Here is a 21,724-nt window from a genome sequence, read left to right as displayed (position 1 = left end):
GGACCGGCGTCGATCGACGCCGGGTTCGACGCCGATGGGGCCTGTGAACCCCGAGGAGCCGGTCTACATCGTTGACTCCGAGTATGGAGAAGATGAAGAATACGGGGAAGGTTGGGAGGGGTCTGAAGACCCTCTGTCACGCGAGTGCCAGTATGACCCGGACTGGACAGGTGATTTGGGGGATGCCAGTGGTCTGGACGATTCTCCTAACCCTGGTTTTGTCTCTCCTCCTTCTGTGGAGTCGGTGGAGGGAGCTGCATACTCAGTGGTGCTGATGAGGGCTGCCAAGGCCTTACACCTTGAGCTCCCCGTCGCGGCCGTGAGGCCTAACATCCTCACTGAGGTCTTCAAACCGCAGTCATGCCCACAGGAGCCTCTGCTGCCGTTTAACGAAGCCTTGTCAGACGTTCTGTTGGGCACGTGGTCCAGGCCCGCTTCAGGTTCGCCTGTTGATCGGAACGTGGCCAGGCGCCACCGTCCTTGTCCGGACGACCCCAAATTCCTGTCCGCCCACCCCACGCCCGAGAGTCTGGTGATCCAGGCCTCTACCTCCCAGTCCGCATTCCCGTCGGCCCCGCCCGATCGGGAATCCAAGAGGTATGACCAATATGGCAAGAAGGTCTTCTCGTCCCTGAGTCTGGGACTGCGGTCTTGCAACACCGCATGCCTCTTGGGCCGCTACACCCACTCTGTGTGGGACACGGTCGCGGAAGTGCTGCCAGAATGCCCCATGGAGGTGCGGGCGAAGCTCGGCAAGGCTGTGGCTGAGGGCCGAGACGCAGCTAAATATTCAATACGGTGTGGTCTTGATACGACCGACTCGCTGGGCAGAGCTATGTCAACGACGGTGGCGATTCGTCGCCACGCCTGGCTGAGATCCGCCAACTTTTTGGCCGATGTCCAAAATGCCTTGATGGACATGCCGTTCGATGGCTGTCGCCTCTTTGGTGACAAGGCGGACCACGCGCTGGAACGCTTCAAGGACTCCAGGGTCACGGCCAAGTCCTTGGGTCTTTCGACCCAGCGCCAGCAAACGGGTTCGTTTCGCTCCTTTCGTGGCCAAGGAAGGGGCGTCCCCACACGTGCTGCCAGCCACGCACCGCAACAATCCTTTCAACGCGGTGGCTGCCGTGGAAACCGCCGTGGCGGCGGTCGGGGTCAACGGCGGGGTCAGACCACACCTCCCCCCGCAGCATCTGCCTCCAAATCCTCCTAGTCCGTGCTTTCGGCCCCATGTGACGCCAGTGGGTGGCAGGGTTCGCCATCACCACGCTCACTGGCGCACAATCACGTCGGACAGGTGGGTGCTGCAACTCGTCCGAAGGGGCTACTCCCTCCCCTTCGAGACCACTCCTCCAGCCATGCCACCGCAGAACCACCGTGTGTCGGGGGACCACTTGACACTTCTGCAGGAGGAAGTTACGGCCCTCTTGGCCTAGGGGGCCATCGAGCGCATTCCTGGGCCAGAAGTAGGGCGTGGTTGCTATTCCCACTACTTTCTGGCACCCAAGAAGGACAAGGGGGGCCTACGTCCTATCTTGGATCTAAGGAACGTCAACGGCTTCCTCCGGAAGGAGAAGTTCAAGATGTTGACGTTAGCTCAGGTCTTGGCTGCTCTAGACCCGCAAGACTGGATGGTAGCGTTGGACTTGCAGGATGCCTATTTTCACATCCCCGTCCTGCCGGCCCACCGGCGTTACCTGCGGTTCACGGTAGGCCAGGAGCACTTTCAGTTTATCGTGCTTCCCTTCGGCCTTACCAGCGCCCCACGGATGTTCACAAAGGTGATGGCGGTGGTCGCAGCCCATCTGCGCAGGTTGGGGGTTTCAGTCTTCCCCTACCTAGACGACTGGTTGTTGAAGGCGGGCTCTCCCCAGACAGTCGTCCACCACCTTCAGATGATGGCAGACCTCTTGTACGACCTGGGGTTCTCCATCAATGTGCCGAAATCACACCTGTGTCCCTCTCAAAAGCTCCTTTTCATCGGAGCGGTTCTGGACTTGGCGCAGTTTCGGGTTTATCCTCCGGAACGGCGGGTCCGGGATATACAGGCTTTGATTCCCATCTTTCAGCCGCTATCCCGAGTTTCGGTCAGGTTGACGCTGCGGCTGCTGGGACTGATGGCTTCCTGCATCCTTCTGGTGCATCACGCCCGGTGGCGGATGCGGGCTCTGCAGTGGGACCTGAAGTTTCAGTGGGCCCAGCATCAGGGCAACTTGTCCGACCACGTCTTGATCTCGGAGGGCACTGCGAGACAACTACAGTGGTGGCTTACGGACCGCGATTGGGTCAGAGGCAGATCCCTCTCCCTTCCCCAACCGGAGCACGTTGTCGTGACGGACGCGTCCCTCCAGGGCTGGGGTGGCCACTTGGGAGAGGCAGAGATCAGAGGCATCTGGTCTCCGGCGGAGTCCCGGCTCCATATCAACCTGTTGGAGCTGCGGGCGTTTCGTCTAGCACTGAAGGCATTCCTCCCCTTTGTCAACGGGAGTGTAGTGCAGGTGTTCACCGACAACACCACCGCCATGTGGTACTGCAACAAACAGGGCGGAGTGGGGTCGTGGACCCTTTGCCAGGAGGCTCTGCGCCTCTGGCAGTGGCTGGAACGTCAGGGCGTGACCTTGACGGTTCAACACCTGGCAGGCTCTCTGAACGCCAGGGCGGACGAGCTCAGCCGTCGGTGCTCGATGGATCACGAATGGCGTCTGAACTCGGACGTGGCGCAAGGCATCTTTCTGCAATGGGGAGGGCCTTGGTTAGATCTATTCGCCACAGAAGAGAACGCGCAATGTCATCAGTTCTGCGCGTTGGAGTTTCCAAGACGGCACTCGCACGGCGACGCCTTTTGGCGCGAGTGGAGTTGCGGTCTGTTATACGCCTTTCCGCCTATACCACTTCTGCCCAGAGTGCTGAAGAAGATCAGGCGCGACCGGGCCCAAGTTATCCTTGTGGCTCCGGACTGGGCTCGAAGGTACTGGTATCCCGAGCTACTCAGCATGTCAGTCGGTCCCCCGATCCGCGTGCCCCTTCAGGAGGACCTTCTGTCGCAGCAGCAGGGGACGGTCCTCCACCCGAACCTGTCCAGTCTCCACCTCCATGCTTGGAGATTGAGCGGCGGCAGTTGAGGCCATTTGACTTGCCTCCTGAAGTCTGTGATGTAATTCTGGCAGCCAGGCGTCCCTCCACAAAGTCGGTATACGCCTGTCGGTGGAACAGATTTGTGGCATGGTGCACAGCAAAGGCTGTGGATCCTCTTTCTGCCCCTCTTTCAGAGGTTCTTCTGTTTCTTCTTTCTCTTGCCCAGCAGGGCTCTGCTCTGGGCACTATCAAGGGCTACCTTTCTGCCCTTTCAGCCTTTCTAAGGCTTCCTGATCAGCCTTCTTTGTTCAAGTCCCCGATTGTAACGAGATTCTTGAAGGGCATCACACACATGTATCCACCTGTTCTGTTTGTGATGCCTCAGTGGGACTTGAACCTGGTTCTTACCTTTCTGATGTGTGCTCCCTTTGAGTCCCTTCATTCTTGCCCTCTTCGTCTCCTGACTTTGAAGACGGCCTTCCTGGTTGCCATCACCTCTGCCAGGAGAGTGAGTGAGCTCCAGGCTCTTTCTGTCCAACCTCCTTTCCTGTCCATTCATCCTGACAAGGTGGTTCTGAGGACTAGACCTTCTTTCCTGCCCAAAGTAGTTTCTGCTTTTCACATCGGGCAGTCCATCACCCTCCCTTCCTTCTTCCCGCCTCCGCATCCTTCAAAGGATGAAGAGCGGCTCCATCGTCTGGACCCAAAACGTGCGCTTTCATTTTATATGGATCGCACACGCCAGTTCCGGGTGGATGACCAACTATTTGTTGGCTACGTGGGTGCGAAGAAGGGACGGGCGGTGTGTAAACGAACCATCTCTCGGTGGGTCGTTCTGTGCATCAAAGCGTGCTACTCTTTGGCTCGGAAGGAGCCTCCTGTTGGGCTGAGGGCCCATTCCACTCGGGCCACGGCGGCTACTACTGCCTTGGGCCGGGGAGTCCCCTTGCAGGACATTTGCCAGGCGGCTACGTGGGCCTCGCTGCACACCTTTGCGAGGCACTACTGCCTGGACAGTCCAGTCCGGAGGGATGGCTTCTTTGGCCGTTCTGTCCTCCAGGACTTTCTGGTGTAGGAATGTATTGGTTCGCAGACCCACCACCGGGGTTGGTATTGCTGGGGTATCTATTCTAAGGTAAGGAATCTAACACTAACGTGTTTCTTTCAGATGAACAAGTTACTTACCTTCGGTAACGATATATCTGTAAGAAACATTAGTTAGTGTTAGATTCCTTACCGAACCCACCCATCCTCCCCGTTCTGCGAACTGATACCTAGGGTTAAGGACATCCCTTTCAGGGCCCTAGTTGCAAATGGCACCAGTGTTGGTTCTCTCATGGCTCTGCGTTTTCTGGCGCGGAAAAGCTGTGTACAAAGAACTGACGTCAGCGCGCGGAGGCGGCGTCTATATACTCCAGCGACGTCATCACGGCGCCCGACGACGGACGCGGAGCCGCAGGGGACGCCTGCAGACGACGCCTACCGACGCGCAGGGGTACTGCTACGCAAAAGTTTCCGGATCCAGACTGACGCCTGGGGATATTCTAAGGTAAGGAATCTAACACTAACTAATGTTTCTTACAGATATATCGTTACCGAAGGTAAGTAACTTGTTCTTTAAGTATCTTAAAGTACGAAGTTTTTTGGATCAAAAAGGATCCAGAACCAAATAATGATGGATAGACTCGATATACTGGAAGCAATAAGAGCTAGATTCAAAATTAGTTCAATTTATCAGCTTTTGTTAAATAGGCTAGACGATGATTTGTGCGTCTTGAGGACAAATGGCAAAGAAAGCTTGAAATTGTCAAAATAGATATGACTAGAGCAATCGAATTATCAACTAAAGTTTTGTTTAATGGCCCATTAAAAAGCCAACATTTCATGTCCACATTTGATTTATACTACACCCCGCGAAATTGGCAAAATGGACATCCAAAAGAGGTGATCAATGTAATCGCTGTGGATGTATTGCTGCAGACTCTGTTAATATGTATTTTTGTCCTAAATTGAGCCAATTTATTACTGATGTTGAATATTTCCTAAATGATAGTTTGGGGATTCGTCTGCAACTGTCAGCAGAAATGGTAACCCTGGGTCTGCAGGCAAATCAAGCTAGATGTAGGACGGAAGCAGAGGAAGGGTTTTTATTTATTTGTATCTCAATTTTTCGGTTATGTATAACAGCTCAATGGTTCGATCCAGACCCACCAGTTTTTAATAATTGGCAATCTAGATTACTTTCTACATATTATCTGGAGATAAGAAAGCTATTTGGACAGAATCTCTGGTCTCCTCTGTCAAATCGGATTTTAATTTATGGACCAACGTACAATCTTTTGTATATTGAATTATGCTGCAATACGCTGTTTAAATAATGGTTTGTGTTGTTTACAAAGTGAAGCTGAATGTTTATTCAAAATGGCTGCTTACTGACATAAATAAAAAAAAAAAGGAATACTCCAGGAATTCGCTCCCATCACAACTGGTCATGCATTTGGTTGGGAGAAAGATGAGAGGAACATAGAAGGTCAAGGGAGGGAGGAATGTAAAGTGAGGTGACAGGTGAAGTGGGGAGGAAATGTAGATGTAAAGGCTCTGAACCAGCATAGACATGATGAGCCTGGTCGTAGGGAAAAGGACAGTGGCAGTGCTTTAAATGTACCAGTACTCACAGGTACATAAACACATTTCATGTTTTTGATATGTGCTGCAACTGGTACAGAAGCCAATATATACCATCATATCTTGCCCTTAGCCCCGTCCCTAGCTCCACCCACTTGCCACTCCTCTTACTTATTTTAATGATTACCTGCTTATTTTTTTCCATTTAAAGAACTGGTCGGGGGTGTATTTTTGGTTGTTGTGCGCCCTGATGCCCCGTAAAGAAAGAATAAAAGCTGGATTACTGGCTCCAGCCGGCAGAACCTCACAAGGGGCTGGCCATTTTATGGACAGTTTCATTAGCGCCCCAAGTCACTGATTAACTTCGTTTTGAGTGACTACATTTTGCTTCTCACAAGGAGCACATCCGCGCACAAGCTAGTTCCCTACAACGCCAGTGTTTTTGTCTTTACTATATAATAACTTTAGTTTTGCCTTTGTGTTCAGAGCCTGGTGTGATATCAGGATGCTTCTTTTTTTACCATTTTTATTGAACATATCACATGTAAGCATCACTTTATACGCATTCATGTACTTAATTACGTCAACCTGACGTTTTGTGCCACAACTCTTTCGCCTGTTATACATATTCTGCTTTTTTGTATACTTAAGTCTTTTACATGACAATGTATCGTTCAACTTTCCTCTGGCAATAATCCCGGAGGCGGCAAGGTACAAATATTCCCTCTGTACTTGTTGCACCCTCCCCACACCTGCTCCCACTTCTTGGGGAATCCTCTATTTACATGTACTGCCTTTTCGGCTACCATAGCCCAGTCCATATTGTTACACCATTCGGTATATGTTGGTGAATTTTGCGCTCCCCATGTTTAGCAATATTGAGGATGCTTCTTAAGCACATTCCATCTTCATCAGATCCCATCTTCTGCCAATGCAATTCCTTTTGGAGTGTTCTGATTACTGCTATTTCACAGCATACGAGATTGCATCAATTTAAAATTGTTCTGGATAAAGTTATCCTCTTTTTTACCCATCTCATTTCCTAATGTCTTTCCTTCTTTCCTCCTCTTTTCCTTTCTTTGTGTTTCCTTGCATTTTCTTTCTCAATCTTTACTTCTTTCCTCCTTGCTTGCCTTTTCTCTTACCTTCTTTAATTTTTGGCACCCCTTTAACACTCAGTAAATCGCCACCCACCTCTCTTATAAAAACCCTCCACATAGGCCAGAGAATCCCCAGCAGCCCTTCCACCCTTCACAGAGACCGAAGTCACCCCACATATAGCAACAGTAGCACGTCATTGAGGCCCACTACTCCTTGTTAGTCGCTAAAGGTCTTCATATGACACCCAATTAGGGTGACCAACCGTCCGTAAATTTCACGGACAGTCCGTAATTTCGGCCGCCTGTCCGTTGTCCGTGAAGGAATCTTTAACGGACGCCATTTGTCCGTAATTTTAACCCCAGGCACCGGTTGCCCCACCCTAAAGCCGGCACAGCTTGCACCCACCTCCCTTCTTCACTCCGATGCTGCACCAAAGCTCCTCTGATACTCAGCAGCATTGGAGAGGCACAGCGGGATGGCAACCCTCACACCTCCAGCCCTTGATGACATGTTAAGAGGTGCTTCGAAGGTGACTGAGAGGGAGGGGCTGCAGGTTCAGGAGCAGCGACATCTATTCACATGCAAACAGCCCTGAATGCATCATGTCTCTGCTATTTAAAGGGGGGCTCACACATTCCATTTCTACCCAGGGCCCCAAACATCCAGACCCGGCCAGATTACACCCCTGATTACACCGAGGCAGCACGTGGTTCTCTTTACAGAGCGTAATTACTGTCACTTAATTGTAAGCAAACCTCGGTTCTTCAAACATGCAGTCTATAATGTAAGAAAATAAAGAAATGGCACAATCGCACCCACACTCATTAACAAAGTATGGAGGACAATCAGTTCTCTTAGAGTATCTCCTGTAAGTGCTGTACATCACAGTGGGGGGTGGCATTTTGGACAGAGAGCCTGTCTTCTCGTTGTCTTGTGCAGGAGGGGGCGAGGAGCCCAAGATGATACTTGAATACTGCATGCCCACCCCTGTTCCCACCCTGGTGGATCCTGTTCCCCCTCCTATGATGGCTCCTGCCCCCCCCCCCCCGTGATGGCTCCAGTCCCCCCATGTGGTGACTCCTGCCCCCCCGCCACTGATGGTTCCTGCCCACCCCCCCCCCCGTGATGACTCCTGCCCCCCACCGCCTGTGAAGGCTCCTGTCCCCCTCCTATGGTGGATCCTGCCTCTGCCCTGAGTGGCTTCTGTCCCAGTCCTGGAACGGCCCCTGTAGCGAGGGTGAAGTTCTTGATGGGCCTCTTCTCAAAAGGGCTCAGCTCAAAATTAATATGGAAAGGTCGGCGAGTAAGTAAGTGAAGGGATGGGTGAATGGCTGGATGAATTAATGAAAGGGTGAATGGATGAATGAAAGATTGAATAAATGGATAATGAGAGAGGATGGATGGATTGATGAGTGAGGGGAAGGATGGAGAGAAAATGTAAATAGCTGGATGTATGGGTGGTAGGGTAGCTAGTTGATGGATGAGGGGAAAGATGGATGAGGGGAAGGATGATGGATGAGGAGAAGGATGATGGATGAGGATAAGGATGGATGGGTGAGGGGAAGGATGGATGAAAGGAAGGATAGATGAGGGGAAGGATGGATGGATGAGGAGAAGGATGGATGGATGGATGGGAAGGATAAATGGATGGGATGGATGGGTGAGGGGAAGGGTGGATGCTGGATGAAAGGAAGGATAGATGAGGGGAAGGATGGATGGATGAGGGGAAGGATGGATGGATGAGGAGATGGATGGATGGATAAATGAGGGGAAAGATAAATGGATGGGATGGATGGGTGAGGGGAAGGATGGATGCTGGATGAAAGGAAGGAAAGATGAGGGGGAGGATGGATGGATGAGGGGAAGGATGGATGGATGGATGGATGGATGGATGAGGGGATGGATGGATGAGGGGAAGGAAGGAAGGATGGATGGGTGAGGGGATGGATGGATGGGTGAGGGGATGGATGAGGGGATGGATGGATGGATGAGGGGATGGATAGAGGGGAAGGATGGATGGATGGGTTGGTGGATGGATGGATGATGAGGGGAAGGATGGATGACGAGGGGAAGGATGGATGGATGGATGGATGATGAGAGGATGGATGGATGATGAGGGGGTGGGTGAAAGGATGGATGATGAGGGGAAGGGTGGATGGATGGATGATGAGGGGAAGGGGGGGGTGAAAGGATGGATGGATGGATGATGAGGGGAAGGGTGGATGGATGGATGATGAGGGGGTGGGTGAAAGGATGGATGGATGATGAGGGGGAAAGATGGATGGATGATGAGGGGAAGGCTGGATGGATGATGAGTGGGTGGGTAGAAGGATGGATGGATGGATGATGAGGGAAAAGGATGGATGGATGATGAGGGGAAGGATGGATGGATGATGAGGGGAAGGATGGATGGATGATGGGTGGGTGAAAGGATGGGTGGATGGAGAGTCGGTGGGTGAAAGGCTGGATGATGAGTGGGTGGGTGAAAGGATGGATGGATGATGAGTGGGGTGGGTGAAAGGATGGATGGATGAGTGGGTGGGTGGGTGAAAGGATGGATCAGTGGATTGGATGGTGGGTGGGTGAAAGGATGGGTGGGTGGGTGGGTGGATGGTTGGGTGGATGATGGGTGGGTAGGTTGGTGAGTGAAATGATGGATGGATTGATAAGTGCAAGGGTGAATGAATGGACGTATGAGTGAAAGGGTGGATGTAAGGATGGATGAGTGAGTGAAAGGGAGGGTAGATGGACAAAAGGATGAATAGATGTGTGAAGGGGTGAAATGATAGATGGATGAGTGATAGGGTCAATGGATGGATTCATGAGTGGATGTGTAGATTGAGGGATGGGTGGGTGGGTGGGTGGATGGATGGAAGGAAGGATGGCTAAGTGAAAGGGTCGATGGATGGATGACTAAAATAGTGGATGGGTGGAAGGATAGGTAAGTGAAAGGATGGCTGGATTGGTGAAAGGGTAAATGGCTGAATGGATGAATGGGATGAAGAGTGGATGGATAAGTGTACAGATGGATAGGGTGAAAGGATGGATGGATTGATAATGGAGGATGAGTGAAAGGATGGATGAGGGGATGGATGAAGGGATGGATGAGCGAAATGATAGATGGAAGGATACATGATGAATAGGTTTGCAAACGGTTGAATATGTTTGGAAATGGCTGGGCTTACTTATATACTATTGCGCGACCTCCGATGTGTCTGTAAAACGTACCTATTGTCCTGAAGTTTTGTCCTGAATTTTGACCTCCTGTCCTGAATTTGTGTCCTGAATTTTGACCCTTTGTCCTGAATTTTTACACTCACCGTCCTGAATTTGCACCAATGCCAGTTGGTCACCCTACACCCAATGACCAGTTTTGTGTTTTTCTGTTTTAGCCTGAGGGACACACTCGTCGCCTACATCGAGAGGAAGAGAGAGGAGGCCTACCACGAGCTGGAGGAGCTGTTCCCCGAAGAGATCGCCCTGTCAAAGTGCGTGGAGGCCTGGAAGGCAGCGGCGAGCCTGAAGCGCGATCGTCTTAGATAAAGTATCTTCGATTCGCTCCTTCTGAGCTCTTCAAGCACGGACTCTGGGACTGTGCGATGTTCTCACGTCCAAGCTGATGGGCGCCATGCTGCTCTTAACCATCTGCGACATTCACGGTCTGCCGTCACACAAGACAAAAGGCACGTTCCTACAAACAAGCTCAGGTGTAAACAAAACATAAAGATACGATGTTGTTTCAAGTCGCAATTGTGCTCTGCGACAGATTGACTCTATGCACGGACATAAAAGCTGTGTTTTTATTTTTAAAAATACCGACCATTTATGCGTACCGGGTGTGTAAATTTCAAGTCTCCTAATGGCATGTCCGGGTTCATACAGTCCTAATATCCGTAACTATTCCAGAGCCGGTGGCGTCACTCACAACGCTCTCGATGCCTAGCAAAAGTTTGACTAAACTGAGGAATCCAGCTGTTGTTTCCCTCAGCCCATTGCACTTGTTCCACGGCATTGGAGTGGCGGGAATGGCAGAGCACAATGTTCTCTTTTTCTTACAGGCACTTTCATTTCGTGGAAGGCGAATGGCTTCGCCGTCCTCCCAGAGATGGCTTTTTCTATGCACCTCAGTGGAACTCTACCTCCTCCATTTTTGCACTGATACGGAAATAAGTGCCCGTGCTACTTTCTTTTTCACTCTAGAAGCCTATGCAGAACGAACGTGATACACCCTGGAAAAGCACTTGCAGCAGGCATGGGCTCCTGTGTAACTAGACTGCGAGCACAGCCCTGAGGACCGTTTGTGCCTGTTTTTTTTTATAGAAATAAGATTTCACGGTTTTCTCCTATCAGTGATGTCTTTAGTTTATAACATGTTTACAGTGACCTCTGCACACCTTCATTTTCATTGCTTGGAAGTGTACTACAGTAGCGCGTCTGAACCTGTGCTGGTGTCTGGCAATGTACCAATTGAGGAAGCAGGCTTTGTTTAGCATCGCTAATCCGTTATGTAAATTATACTCTAAGCACAGACCCAACCAGTAAGGTCTAATTATCGTGATAGTGTCCGAACAAAAGCAAGCATTATTTTTAGACCTTATTTGTGAATTCCGGATTATTTAACCATCTCTTCCTCTTGCACTCCAATGCATACTTATCCTTAACAGTGTCTGACTGTGATCCAGCCTTGCTGTTCTTTCAAAGATATTCACTCGTGGGTACATTTCCAGATACACTTACAGTTCAGTCAATTTCTGGATCTCATCAGTCTGTAGTAATGACCTAGAGATATTAATGAACACCCTTATCTGAGGGGACCGACTTGCCTGCTTGTAGTCAAACTCGTGATTTTATCTCAAATGTTTCCATACATTGCAACCACACTTAATGTGAAATCCTATTTTTTTTTACATATAATACAGCACTTTGCTCTCCTGAAGCATAAAAGCATAGTAACCACATTTTCTTAACATTCCTAATGATAGAAGCAGCTGAACTAGCCTCTGGCAGCCGCATCAACACTTCCAGGGGATTGGTGTCCTAAATCCCTGCATTCCGTGTTCTAGTCGCCAGGTTTAGCCTAACTTGATTTTTGGCTTCTCGGCTGATGAACACTTTGGGTTTTGAGTGAAGGGGAGGGGGAGCTATGAACATTTTTAGCTTTGCCGAAAGACTTCAGCACTCCACACCTTAGCCATTCTCAACGATTTCCGATACAATCATTTTTCGCCACAGATGTCTTCATATTTTTTTTGTATTGCTATTTAGAGTCGTTAGAATGGCTGTGTAATAGAATAACACGTGCAGGCATTTTTCCCATGCATGAACTCTGCAATTTGAAAAGGTAGCGTACAGCTGGGTCAGCGCTCCTGCTGACAATATTCCCGTGCCATTCACAGACCATCATTTAATTACATATGTTTGATTATTTACTTCTAAAGCATGATTGTCTCCTGATTGGAAACTGATCTGCATGACCCATGGGTAGATAGTACAATTAAGCACAAAAAACTCCACCCACATAATTTTGTAGTTAGTTTCAATACTTAGAAGTACATAGTTTTATATATTTTACCAGATTATTATGCAATCGATCCATACATCCCATTATGCATTTGCGTCTGTGATTAATACATGTTTAAATTTGATGTGCCTAATTCTTTTTTACTGGATCCAAATGTTTTCTTTTTAAATCGTGATATAAAAGCCATGTGAAACCTAATTGGTCCTAAAGGATGGTTCGTGGGCAACAAACTTTAATATGATGGTTTAATGTTGTAGAGTTCCGGCTGCTCTCTCTCGGATGACTTTTCCTCAATTAGAGACCAGGAGGCACTCTCCAAATGACAATGCCTTAATGCACGCTAGCCGAAAGTTAAGATAAGAACGTACATAAACTGTGTTTCTGTAAAAAAATATATAGAATTATAATAATAATGAAGAATAGTACTCTTTTTGATACCTAATTCTGTTCTTTAAAGCAGAAGTTACGAAAGAATTTACACTTGTTTGTATATTTTGTCGAGGTTTATTTTTTATTATGCTTGTTAAACAGCAAATATCTTAAAAAATGTGGTCCTTCAATAAATCCATTATGCTGCCAAAGATTCTTGTATGTGGTTCTTTTCAAGGTGTACAATATTACTTATGTGCACTCCGTTACAATCAATAGTATAGCTATACTCCTTGGTATATATTTCTGTGTGCGTACTGGTGAACAGTGCAGTGTCTGATATTGCACTATGGCGATCAACTGTGATAAATTTGTCAGCGGCGGAGATCCGCTTACTGACTACCGCTCGCACTTCACTGGAAAACATGTGTGTTTTCTTATCACCACATTATCAAGAGATTCATCATTTACTCAGGATTCAATCCTCTGTATCCAACTTTATTGAAACCAATTTGATTATTGGCTGGATGAAATTGGTTTCAATAAAGTTGGCGGGTAGTCAGTAAGTGGAGCTCTGCCACTGACAAATGTATCACAGTTCTTTTCAAGGTGTCATGTACACAAGCGTTAAAAAGTAATTGAGGGAGTTTTTTTCTTTAATTTATAGCACTACATGTCGCACTAAGCAGGTTCCGTGCATCTCATTAGGGAAGAGACTGAAGGAAAAGATCAAGATAACTGCTGCATTCTGATGAGCATTATTCAAGAGGGCGATAAAAAGCAGTCTTTGAAGACACTTCAGAAGATAGTCTGTTCTTAGTGGATGGAAAAGCATGTCACAGAACTGAACCCCTGAACATGCAGGGTGTAACATGGCTTAACAGGTGTAATTGTAAAGTGCACATTTGTCCGCCACCCCCAAGGAGATCTTTTGGTGTTTTTTGCAGATAATAGATATTTATTGTTACCCAACTTGAGGATACTCCTACTTTACTTTGTCAGTTCTGATACAAAACACCAATGGACACGACATAAAATCACAAAATTATAAAACTTAAAATTACAAGCTACAATTCAGGTAGAAAGACATAAAAATCAATTATTAAAGTGCATTAGAATACTTAACCTCCTACAGTCGTCTTTTTAGTTCTCTAGACTTTATGTACAAATGTGACTAAAGGTATTTGGAATTTGCAAATGCAACACAAATGCTGTTGTGAGACTAACGTATTCTCAAATATGATGGCATTTCCCTAATCTCCATTTGTGAGCAGAGTGGCTTAATCCATTTAGTTTCACTTTCTTGTGTGGGATGCAAAATAAGATCATGTTCCTCAGTTTAATCTGCAGATTTGCACAATGGACATGTCCTGCTTTCAGGGTCAGTCTCGGATCAGGTGCTATTAAAAACAGGCAATGGTAGGACCCCCAACCTAATCTTAATGTATAAACTTCACTCTGTGGAACATAATACAAAATCCATGTACTTAAATCTATATTCCTACTTCATCAATAGAAATTTACTTCTAACATGGCCCACCAGTGTCTCAGCAGTTTCTCAAGTGCACAATGCCAGTACCTTTGCTTTATTATACAATAAGTGGACTTGGTGATACAAAAGGCATTAAACCAGTGACCACCAAACCCTACAGTAGTTAATAAGCACTTTATATATTTCAATCATGAGATCTATTATGTAATCGGGTGTGAAATTTCATCATATAAGCCTTCTCTATAGGCTTTGCCTCACCCGTTAACCCTATTCTTGTCCAAAGTAGAATAGGACACAATTCAGCATGGCCAATGCTTTATTTCAGGACCAATCTTATATAGCCATCTGAAAGAAACACGTTAGTATTAGATTCCTTACCTTAGAATATCCCCAGGCGTCAGTCTGGATCCGGAAACTTTTGCGTAGCAGTACCCCTGCGCGTCGGTAGGCGTCGTCTGCAGGCGTCCCCTGCGGCTCCGCATCCGTCGTCGGCGTCGTGCGCCGTGATGACGTCGCTGGAGTATATAGTCGCCGCCTCCGCGCGCTGACGTCAGTTCTTCTTTTTTCCGCGCCAGTAAGCGCAGATCCGAAGAGCAGTACTCCGGTCTTTTGACCAAGTTTTGTTAACTTTCTATATCTTTTTGGTGCCTGGTAGGATGCCCGGTTTCAAGAATTGTGACGGTTGTGACCGCACGATGTCGGTCACGGACCATCACCGACTCTGCCTCCGGTGCCTGGGCCCCGACCACGACGTGGACGCCTGCGTCGATTGCCGGGCTCTGACTAATAAGGCTAGACGGGAGCGGTCCCGCAAGCTACTCGAGCTCCGGGTGTCGGCCCCGCGTCGGGAGCGGTCCCGGTCCGGCCGGAGGTCCAGGGAGCGTTCGAGGGAGCGGTCGCGGAGCCGTGCCGAGCGCTCCGGAAGTAGTCACCATTCGTCGGGCTCCTCAGGTAAGAAACACAAGAAGTCGGGGCGTCATCGTACCCCCGACTCCCCCCGACGCTCGCGCGACGCGGCCGGGGGTTCGGGTGACCCCACCCCCGCGGCTCCGCGAGAGTCGCCGGCGCGGCCTGCTCCATACCCTCCGGTCCCTGGGCAAGGTGCGACGCCTGAGGAGATTGAGGCGTTCCTCATGGCCATGAGGGCGCTCACTTCTCCGACGGGGCCTACGGCGCCTTCGGGCCCAGTGCTACCGTCCGGGGGCCCTAGCGGTTCGGGTGTCCCTGCCTCGACGCCATCGGGTGCTCCGGCCCCGGTGCCGCCGACGGCTCCGACCCCGGCGCCGCAGGGGCCTTCGGGGTCGACGCCGGCTGGTCTACCGGCCTCTCCGGCGCCGATTCCATCGGGGTTACCCCCGACGCCGTCCCCGCGCGGCGCCGGTTCTCCTGTGCCGGCTCCGGGCGGCGCCGGGGCTCCGGCTCCGGGCGGCGTCGTCCCCATACCCTCCCCGAATCCGGACGCGGAGTCGGACCGACGTCGCTCGACGCCGAGCTCGACGCCGATGGGGCCTGTGTACCCCGAGGAGCCGGTCTACATTGTTGACTCCGAATATGGAGATGATGTAGAGTACGGTGAGGGTTGGGAGGGGTCTGAGGACCCTCTGTCACGTGAGTGTCAGTACGACGTGGACTGGACAGGTGATTTGGGGGATGCCAGTGGTCTGGACGACTCTCCTAACCCTGGCCTTGTCTCTCCTCCTTCCGTGGCATCGGAGGAGGGGGCTTCTTATTCAGTGGTGTTGATGAGGGCTGCCAAGGCCTTACACCTTGAGCTCCCTGTCGCGGCCGTGAGGCCTAACATCCTCACTGAGGTCTTCAAACCGCAGTCATGCCCACAGGAGCCACTGCTGCCGTTTAACGAAGCCTTGTCAGACGTTCTTTTGGGCACGTGGTCCAGGCCCTCTTCAGGTTCGCCTGTTGATAGGAACGTGGCCAGACGCCACCGTCCGTGCCCGGACGACCCCAAGTTCCTGTCCACCCATCCCACCCCTGAGAGTCTGGTGATCCAGGCCTCGACTTCCCAGACCGCATTCCCGTCGGCCCCGCCCGACCGGGAATCTAAGAGGTATGACCAGTATGGCAAGAAGGTCTTCTCGTCCCTGAGTTTGGGACTGCGGTCTTGCAACACCGCTTGCCTCTTGGGCCGCTACACCCACTCTGTGTGGGATACGGTCGCGGAACTGCTGCCAGAATGCCCCTTGGAGGTGCGGGTGAAGCTCGGCAAGGCTGTGGCTGAGGGCCGAGACGCAGCGAAATATTCCATACGGTGTGGTCTTGATACGACCGACTCGCTGGGCAGAGCTATGTCCACGACGGTGGCGATTCGTCGCCAAGCCTGGCTGAGATCCGCCAACTTTTCGGCAGATGTCCAGAATGCCCTGATGGACATGCCGTTTGATGGCTGTCGCCTGTTTGGTGACAAGGCGGACCACGCGCTGGAGCGCTTCAAGGACTCCAGGGTCACGGCCAAGTCCTTGGGTCTCTCGACCCAGCGCCAGCAAACGGGTTCGTTTCGCTCCTTTCGTGGCCAAGGAAGGGGCGTCCCCACACGTGCTGCCAGCCACGCGCCGCAACAATCTTATCAACGCGGTGGCGGCCGTGGAAACCGCCGTGGAGGCGGTCGGGGTCAACGGCGGGGTCAGGCCACACCTCCCCCCGCAGCATCAGCCTCCAAATCCTCCTAGTCCGTGCTTTCAGGCCCATGTGACGCCAGTGGGTGGCAGGGTTCGCCATCACCACGCCCGCTGGCGCACAATCACATCGGACAGGTGGGTGCTGCAACTCGTCCGAAGGGGCTACTCCCTCCCCTTCGAGACCAATCCTCCAGCCATGCCACCGCAGAACCACCGTGTGTCGGGGGACCACTTGGCACTTCTGCAGGAGGAAGTTACGGCCCTCTTGGCCAAGGGGGCCATCGGGCGCGTTCCTGGGCCAGAAGTAGGGCGTGGTTGCTATTCCCACTACTTTCTGGTGCCCAAGAAGGACAAAGGGGTCCTACGTCCTATCTTGGATCTACGGAACGTCAACGGCTTCCTCCGGAAGGAGAAGTTCAAGATGTTGACATTAGCTCAGGTCTTGGCTGCTCTAGACCCGCAAGACTGGATGGTAGCGTTGGACTTGCAGGATGCGTATTTTCACATCCCCGTCCTGCCGGCCCACCGGCGTTACCTGCGGTTCACGGTAGGCCAGGAGCACTTTCAGTTTATCGTGCTCCCCTTCGGCCTTACCAGCGCCCCACGGGTGTTCACAAAGGTGTTGGCGGTGGTCGCAGCCCATCTGCGCAGGTTGGGGGTTTCAGTCTTCCCCTACCTAGACGACTGGTTGTTGAAGGCGGGCTCGCCCCAGACAGTCGTCCACCACCTTCAGATGACGGCAGACCTCTTGCACGACCTGGGGTTCTCCATCAATGTGCCGAAATCACACATGTGTCCCTCTCAAAAGCTCCTTTTCATCGGAGCGGTTCTGGACTCGGCGCAGTTTCGGGTTTATCCTCCGGAACGGCGGGTCCGGGATATACAGGCTTTGATTCCCATCTTTCAGCCGCTATCCCGGGTTTCGGTCAGGTTGACGCTGCGGCTGCTGGGGCTGATGGCTTCCTGCATCCTTCTGGTGCATCACGCCCGGTGGCGGATGAGGGCTCTGCAGTGGGACCTGAAGTTTCAGTGGGCCCAGCATCAGGGCAACTTGTCCGACCACGTCTTGATCTCGGAGGGCACTGCGAGACAACTGCAGTGGTGGCTTACGGACCGCAATTGGGTCAGAGGCAGATCCCTCTCCCTTCCCCAACCGGAGCACGTTGTCGTGACGGACGCGTCCCTCCAGGGCTGGGGAGGCCACTTGGGAGAGGCGGAGATCAGAGGCATCGGGTCTCCGGCGGAGTCCCGGCTCCATATCAACCTGTTGGAGCTACGGGCGATTCGTCTAGCACTGAAGGCATTCCTCCCCTTTGTCAACGGGAGTGTAGTGCAGGTGTTCACGGACAACACCACCGCCATGTGGTACTGCAACAAACAGTGCGGGGTGGTGTCGTGGACCCTTTGCCAGGAGGCTCTGCGCCTCTGGCAGTGGCTGGAACGTCAGGGCGTGACTTTGACGGTTCAACACCTGGCAGGTTCTCTGAACGCCAGGGCGGACGAACTCAGCCGTCGGTGCTCGATGGATCACGAATGGTGTGTGAACTCGGGCGTAAGGCCTCTTTCTGCAATGGGGAGAGCCTTGGTTAGATCTATTCGCCACAGAAGAGAACGCGCAATGTCATCAGTTCTGCGCGTTGGAGTTTCCAAGACGGCACTCGCACGGCGACGCCTTTCGGCGCGAGTGGAGTTGCGGTCTGTTATACGCCTTTCCGCCTTACCACTTCTGCCCAGAGTGCTGAAGAAGATCAGGCGCGACCGGGCCCAAGTTATCCTTGTGGCTCCGGACTGGGCTCGAAGGTACTGGTATCCCGAGCTACTCAGCATGTCAGTCGGTCCCCCGATCCGCCTGCCCCTTCAGGAGGACCTTCTGTCGCAGCAGCAGGGGACGGTCCTCCACCCGAACCTGTCCAGTCTCCACCTCCATGCTTGGAGATTGAGCGGCGGCAGTTGAGGCCATTTGACTTGCCTCCTGAAGTCTGTGATGTAATTCTGGCAGCCAGGCGTCCCTCCACAAAGTCGGTATACGCCTGTCGGTGGAACAGATTTGTGGCATGGTGCACAGCAAAGGCTGTGGACCCTCTCTCTGCACCCCTTTCTGAAGTTCTACTCTTCCTTCTTTCCCTTGCCCAGCAGGGCTCTGCTCTGGGCACTATCAAGGGCTACCTTTCGGCCCTTTCAGCCTTTCTAAGGCTTCCTGATCAGCCTTCTTTGTTCAAGTCCCCAATTGTAACGAGATTCTTGAAGGGCATCACACACATGTATCCACCTGTTCTGTTTGTGATGCCTCAGTGGGACTTGAACCTGGTTCTAACCTTTTTGATGTGTGCTCCCTTTGAGCCCCTTCATTCTTGTCCTCTCCGTCTCCTGACTTTAAAGACTGCTTTCCTGGTTGCCATCACCTCTGCCAGGAGAGTGAGTGAGCTCCAGGCTCTTTCTGTCCAACCTCCTTTCCTGTCCATTCATCCTGACAAGGTGGTTCCAAGGACTAGACCTTCTTTCCTGCCCAAAGTAGTTTCTGCTTTTCACATCGGGCAGTCCATCACCCTCCCCTCCTTCTTCCCGCCTCCGCATCCTTCAAAGGATGAAGAGCGACTCCATCGTCTGGACCCAAAACGTGCGCTTTCATTTTATATGGATCGCACACACCAGTTCCGGGTGGATGACCAACTGTTTGTTGGCTACGTGGGTGCGAAGAAGGGACGGGCGGTACATAAACGGACCATCTCTCGGTGGGTCGTTCTGTGCATCAAAGCGTGCTACTCTTTGGCTCGGAAGGAGCCTCCTGTTGGGCTGAGGGCCCATTCCACTCGGGCCACGGCGGCTACTACTGCCCTGGGCCGGGGAGTCCCCTTGCAGGACATTTGCCAGGCGGCTACGTGGGCCTCGCTGCACACCTTTGCGAGGCACTACTGCCTGGACAGTCCAGTCCGGAGGGATGGCTTCTTTGGCCGTTCTGTCCTCCTGGACTTTCTGGTGTAGGAATGTATTGGTTTGCAGACCCACCACCGGGATTGGTATTGCTGGGGTATCTATTCTAAGGTAAGGAATCTAATACTAACGTGTTTCTTTCAGATGAACAAGTTACTTACCTTCGGCAACGATATATCTGTAAGAAGCATTAGTTAGTATTAGATTCCTTACCGAACCCACCCATCCTCCCCGTTCTGCGAACTGATACCTAGGGTTAAGGACATCCCTTTCAGGGCCCTAGTTTCAAATGGCACCAGTGTTGGTTCTCACACGGCTCTGCGTGTTCTGGCGCGGAAAAGCTGTGTACAAAGAACTGACGTCAGCGCGCGGAGGCAGCGTCTATATACTCCAGCGACGTCATCATGGCGCACAACGCCGACGACGGACGCGGAGCCGCAGGGGACGCCTGCAGACGACGCCTACCGACGTGCAGGGGTACTGCTACGCAAAGGTTTCCGGATCCAGACTGACGCCTGGGGATATTCTAAGGTAAGGAATCTAATACTAACTAATGTTTCTTACAGATATATCGTTACCGAAGGTAAGTAACTTGTTCTTCGGGCCCAACGTCGTGGGCTCTACTTGCCTTTAAAGGCCCACTCCAGCATTAAAATCCCAAGCCGAAGGCGAGGAATAAGGGAGCGGGCCATTAAAGGCCAGTAATGACCCTTAGAGGGCAGAATGTTCTAATTTGTAAAATCGCGGTCTTACGGAACTCGAGAAGGTTGAAATCCCCTTGGGTTCCGTGAAGCCTTTGATCTGATAGGGACTACTACTAGCAGATTCCTTAACATAGAACTATCCCCACGTGTGAGACTAGATCCGGAAAACTTTTCTGCCACAGCATTCCTGCGCGCCAGGGGGGGACTGCACCACGTGACCCCGCCCTGACGTCCGCGTACTTGACATCAGTGAGGATACATAAGTCCCACCCCGGCGTGCCTACGTCAGTTTTTTCTCTTTTCCGCATGCAACGCAGATCCTGAATGTGTCCTGGCCTGTTTTCAGGCCTTTCATTCTTTTTCACGCTTTGGCGGAATAGTGTGCGAATGCCTTCGGGCTTCAAGACATGTCCCTCTTGCGCACGTCCCATGTCAGCGACGGACCCTCACCCGATCTGCATGTGGTGCCTGGGTGAGCACCACGACGCAACGGATTGCGACGCCTGTCAGCACCTTAAACCTAAATCACGGCTGCAGCCCCCGCCAGTCGCCACCCTACCTGCCGTTTCCCGGGGTTGGGGCGACTAGGGCCCAAATGACAGCCTACGCTACGGCTCTAAAGGCTTCTTTGGCCCCTCCTCAACCTCCTGAGACGTGCGCGGATCCCTTGCCTCGTGCGGGGACTTCCGCGAAGTCGCTGGCGGCTCTGGCCCCGGCTCCAAAGGTTTCGGCTTCAGGTCGTAGGAGCGTGGCGACGTCGAGGTGTGGTCCTAAGGGGCTCCCCTCTTCAGCACCTGGCATCCCTGCCTCGCCGCAAATCCCCACAGCGATACAAAAGGGGATGATGGACGGAGCATTTGAGCAAATCAAACACTCACCCCCAGTCAACTGATCTGGGTTTAATCCATCACCATTCTTTACCTCACTCCGCCACCCCAGTTCAGACATGGCCATATGCAAATCAGTCTGACCCTGTGCCTCATGGGAACAGTCCAGCCCGAACTGCCAAGCCATGTCTTCCCTGGACCGGAAACAAGCATCCTGGGACCGGTTTCGGGTTCATAACCCTCATCAACCAGGCCATCTTGAATCCAGTGGCAAAGTGAACAAGGGACTCACGTCTGAGCATACCCTGCCAACTTAGGGTGAAAAAAGCAAATCCAAAAGGGGATGATGGATGGAGAATTTGAGCAAATCAAACACTCACCCCCAGTCAACTGATCTGGGTTTAATCCATCACCATTCTTTAGCTCACTCCGCCACCCCAGTT

General features: G+C 51.6%; 1 protein-coding gene across 1 annotated transcript in view; it reads left to right on the top strand.

Annotated features, from left to right (window-relative positions):
* The window catches only part of RNF213 (ring finger protein 213), a 2,876,335-nt gene extending 2,863,429 nt beyond the window's left edge, over positions 1 to 12,906 (top strand). The window contains exon 66 of the mRNA XM_086931045.1: positions 10,197 to 12,906. Coding sequence (XP_086787171.1) covers positions 10,197 to 10,347 — 151 coding nt within the window. The 3' untranslated portion in view covers positions 10,348 to 12,906. The remainder of the gene's footprint in view (positions 1 to 10,196) is intronic.
* Positions 12,907 to 21,724: the final 8,818 nt, after the last annotated feature.

Source organism: Lissotriton vulgaris, chromosome 7 (genome assembly GCF_964263255.1).
Source record: "Lissotriton vulgaris chromosome 7, aLisVul1.2, whole genome shotgun sequence".
In the NCBI taxonomy this organism is placed as follows: Eukaryota; Metazoa; Chordata; class Amphibia; order Caudata; family Salamandridae; genus Lissotriton; species Lissotriton vulgaris.
The sequence above is the reverse complement of the archived record's forward strand: the minus strand, read 5'-3'. Positions and strand labels throughout refer to the sequence as shown.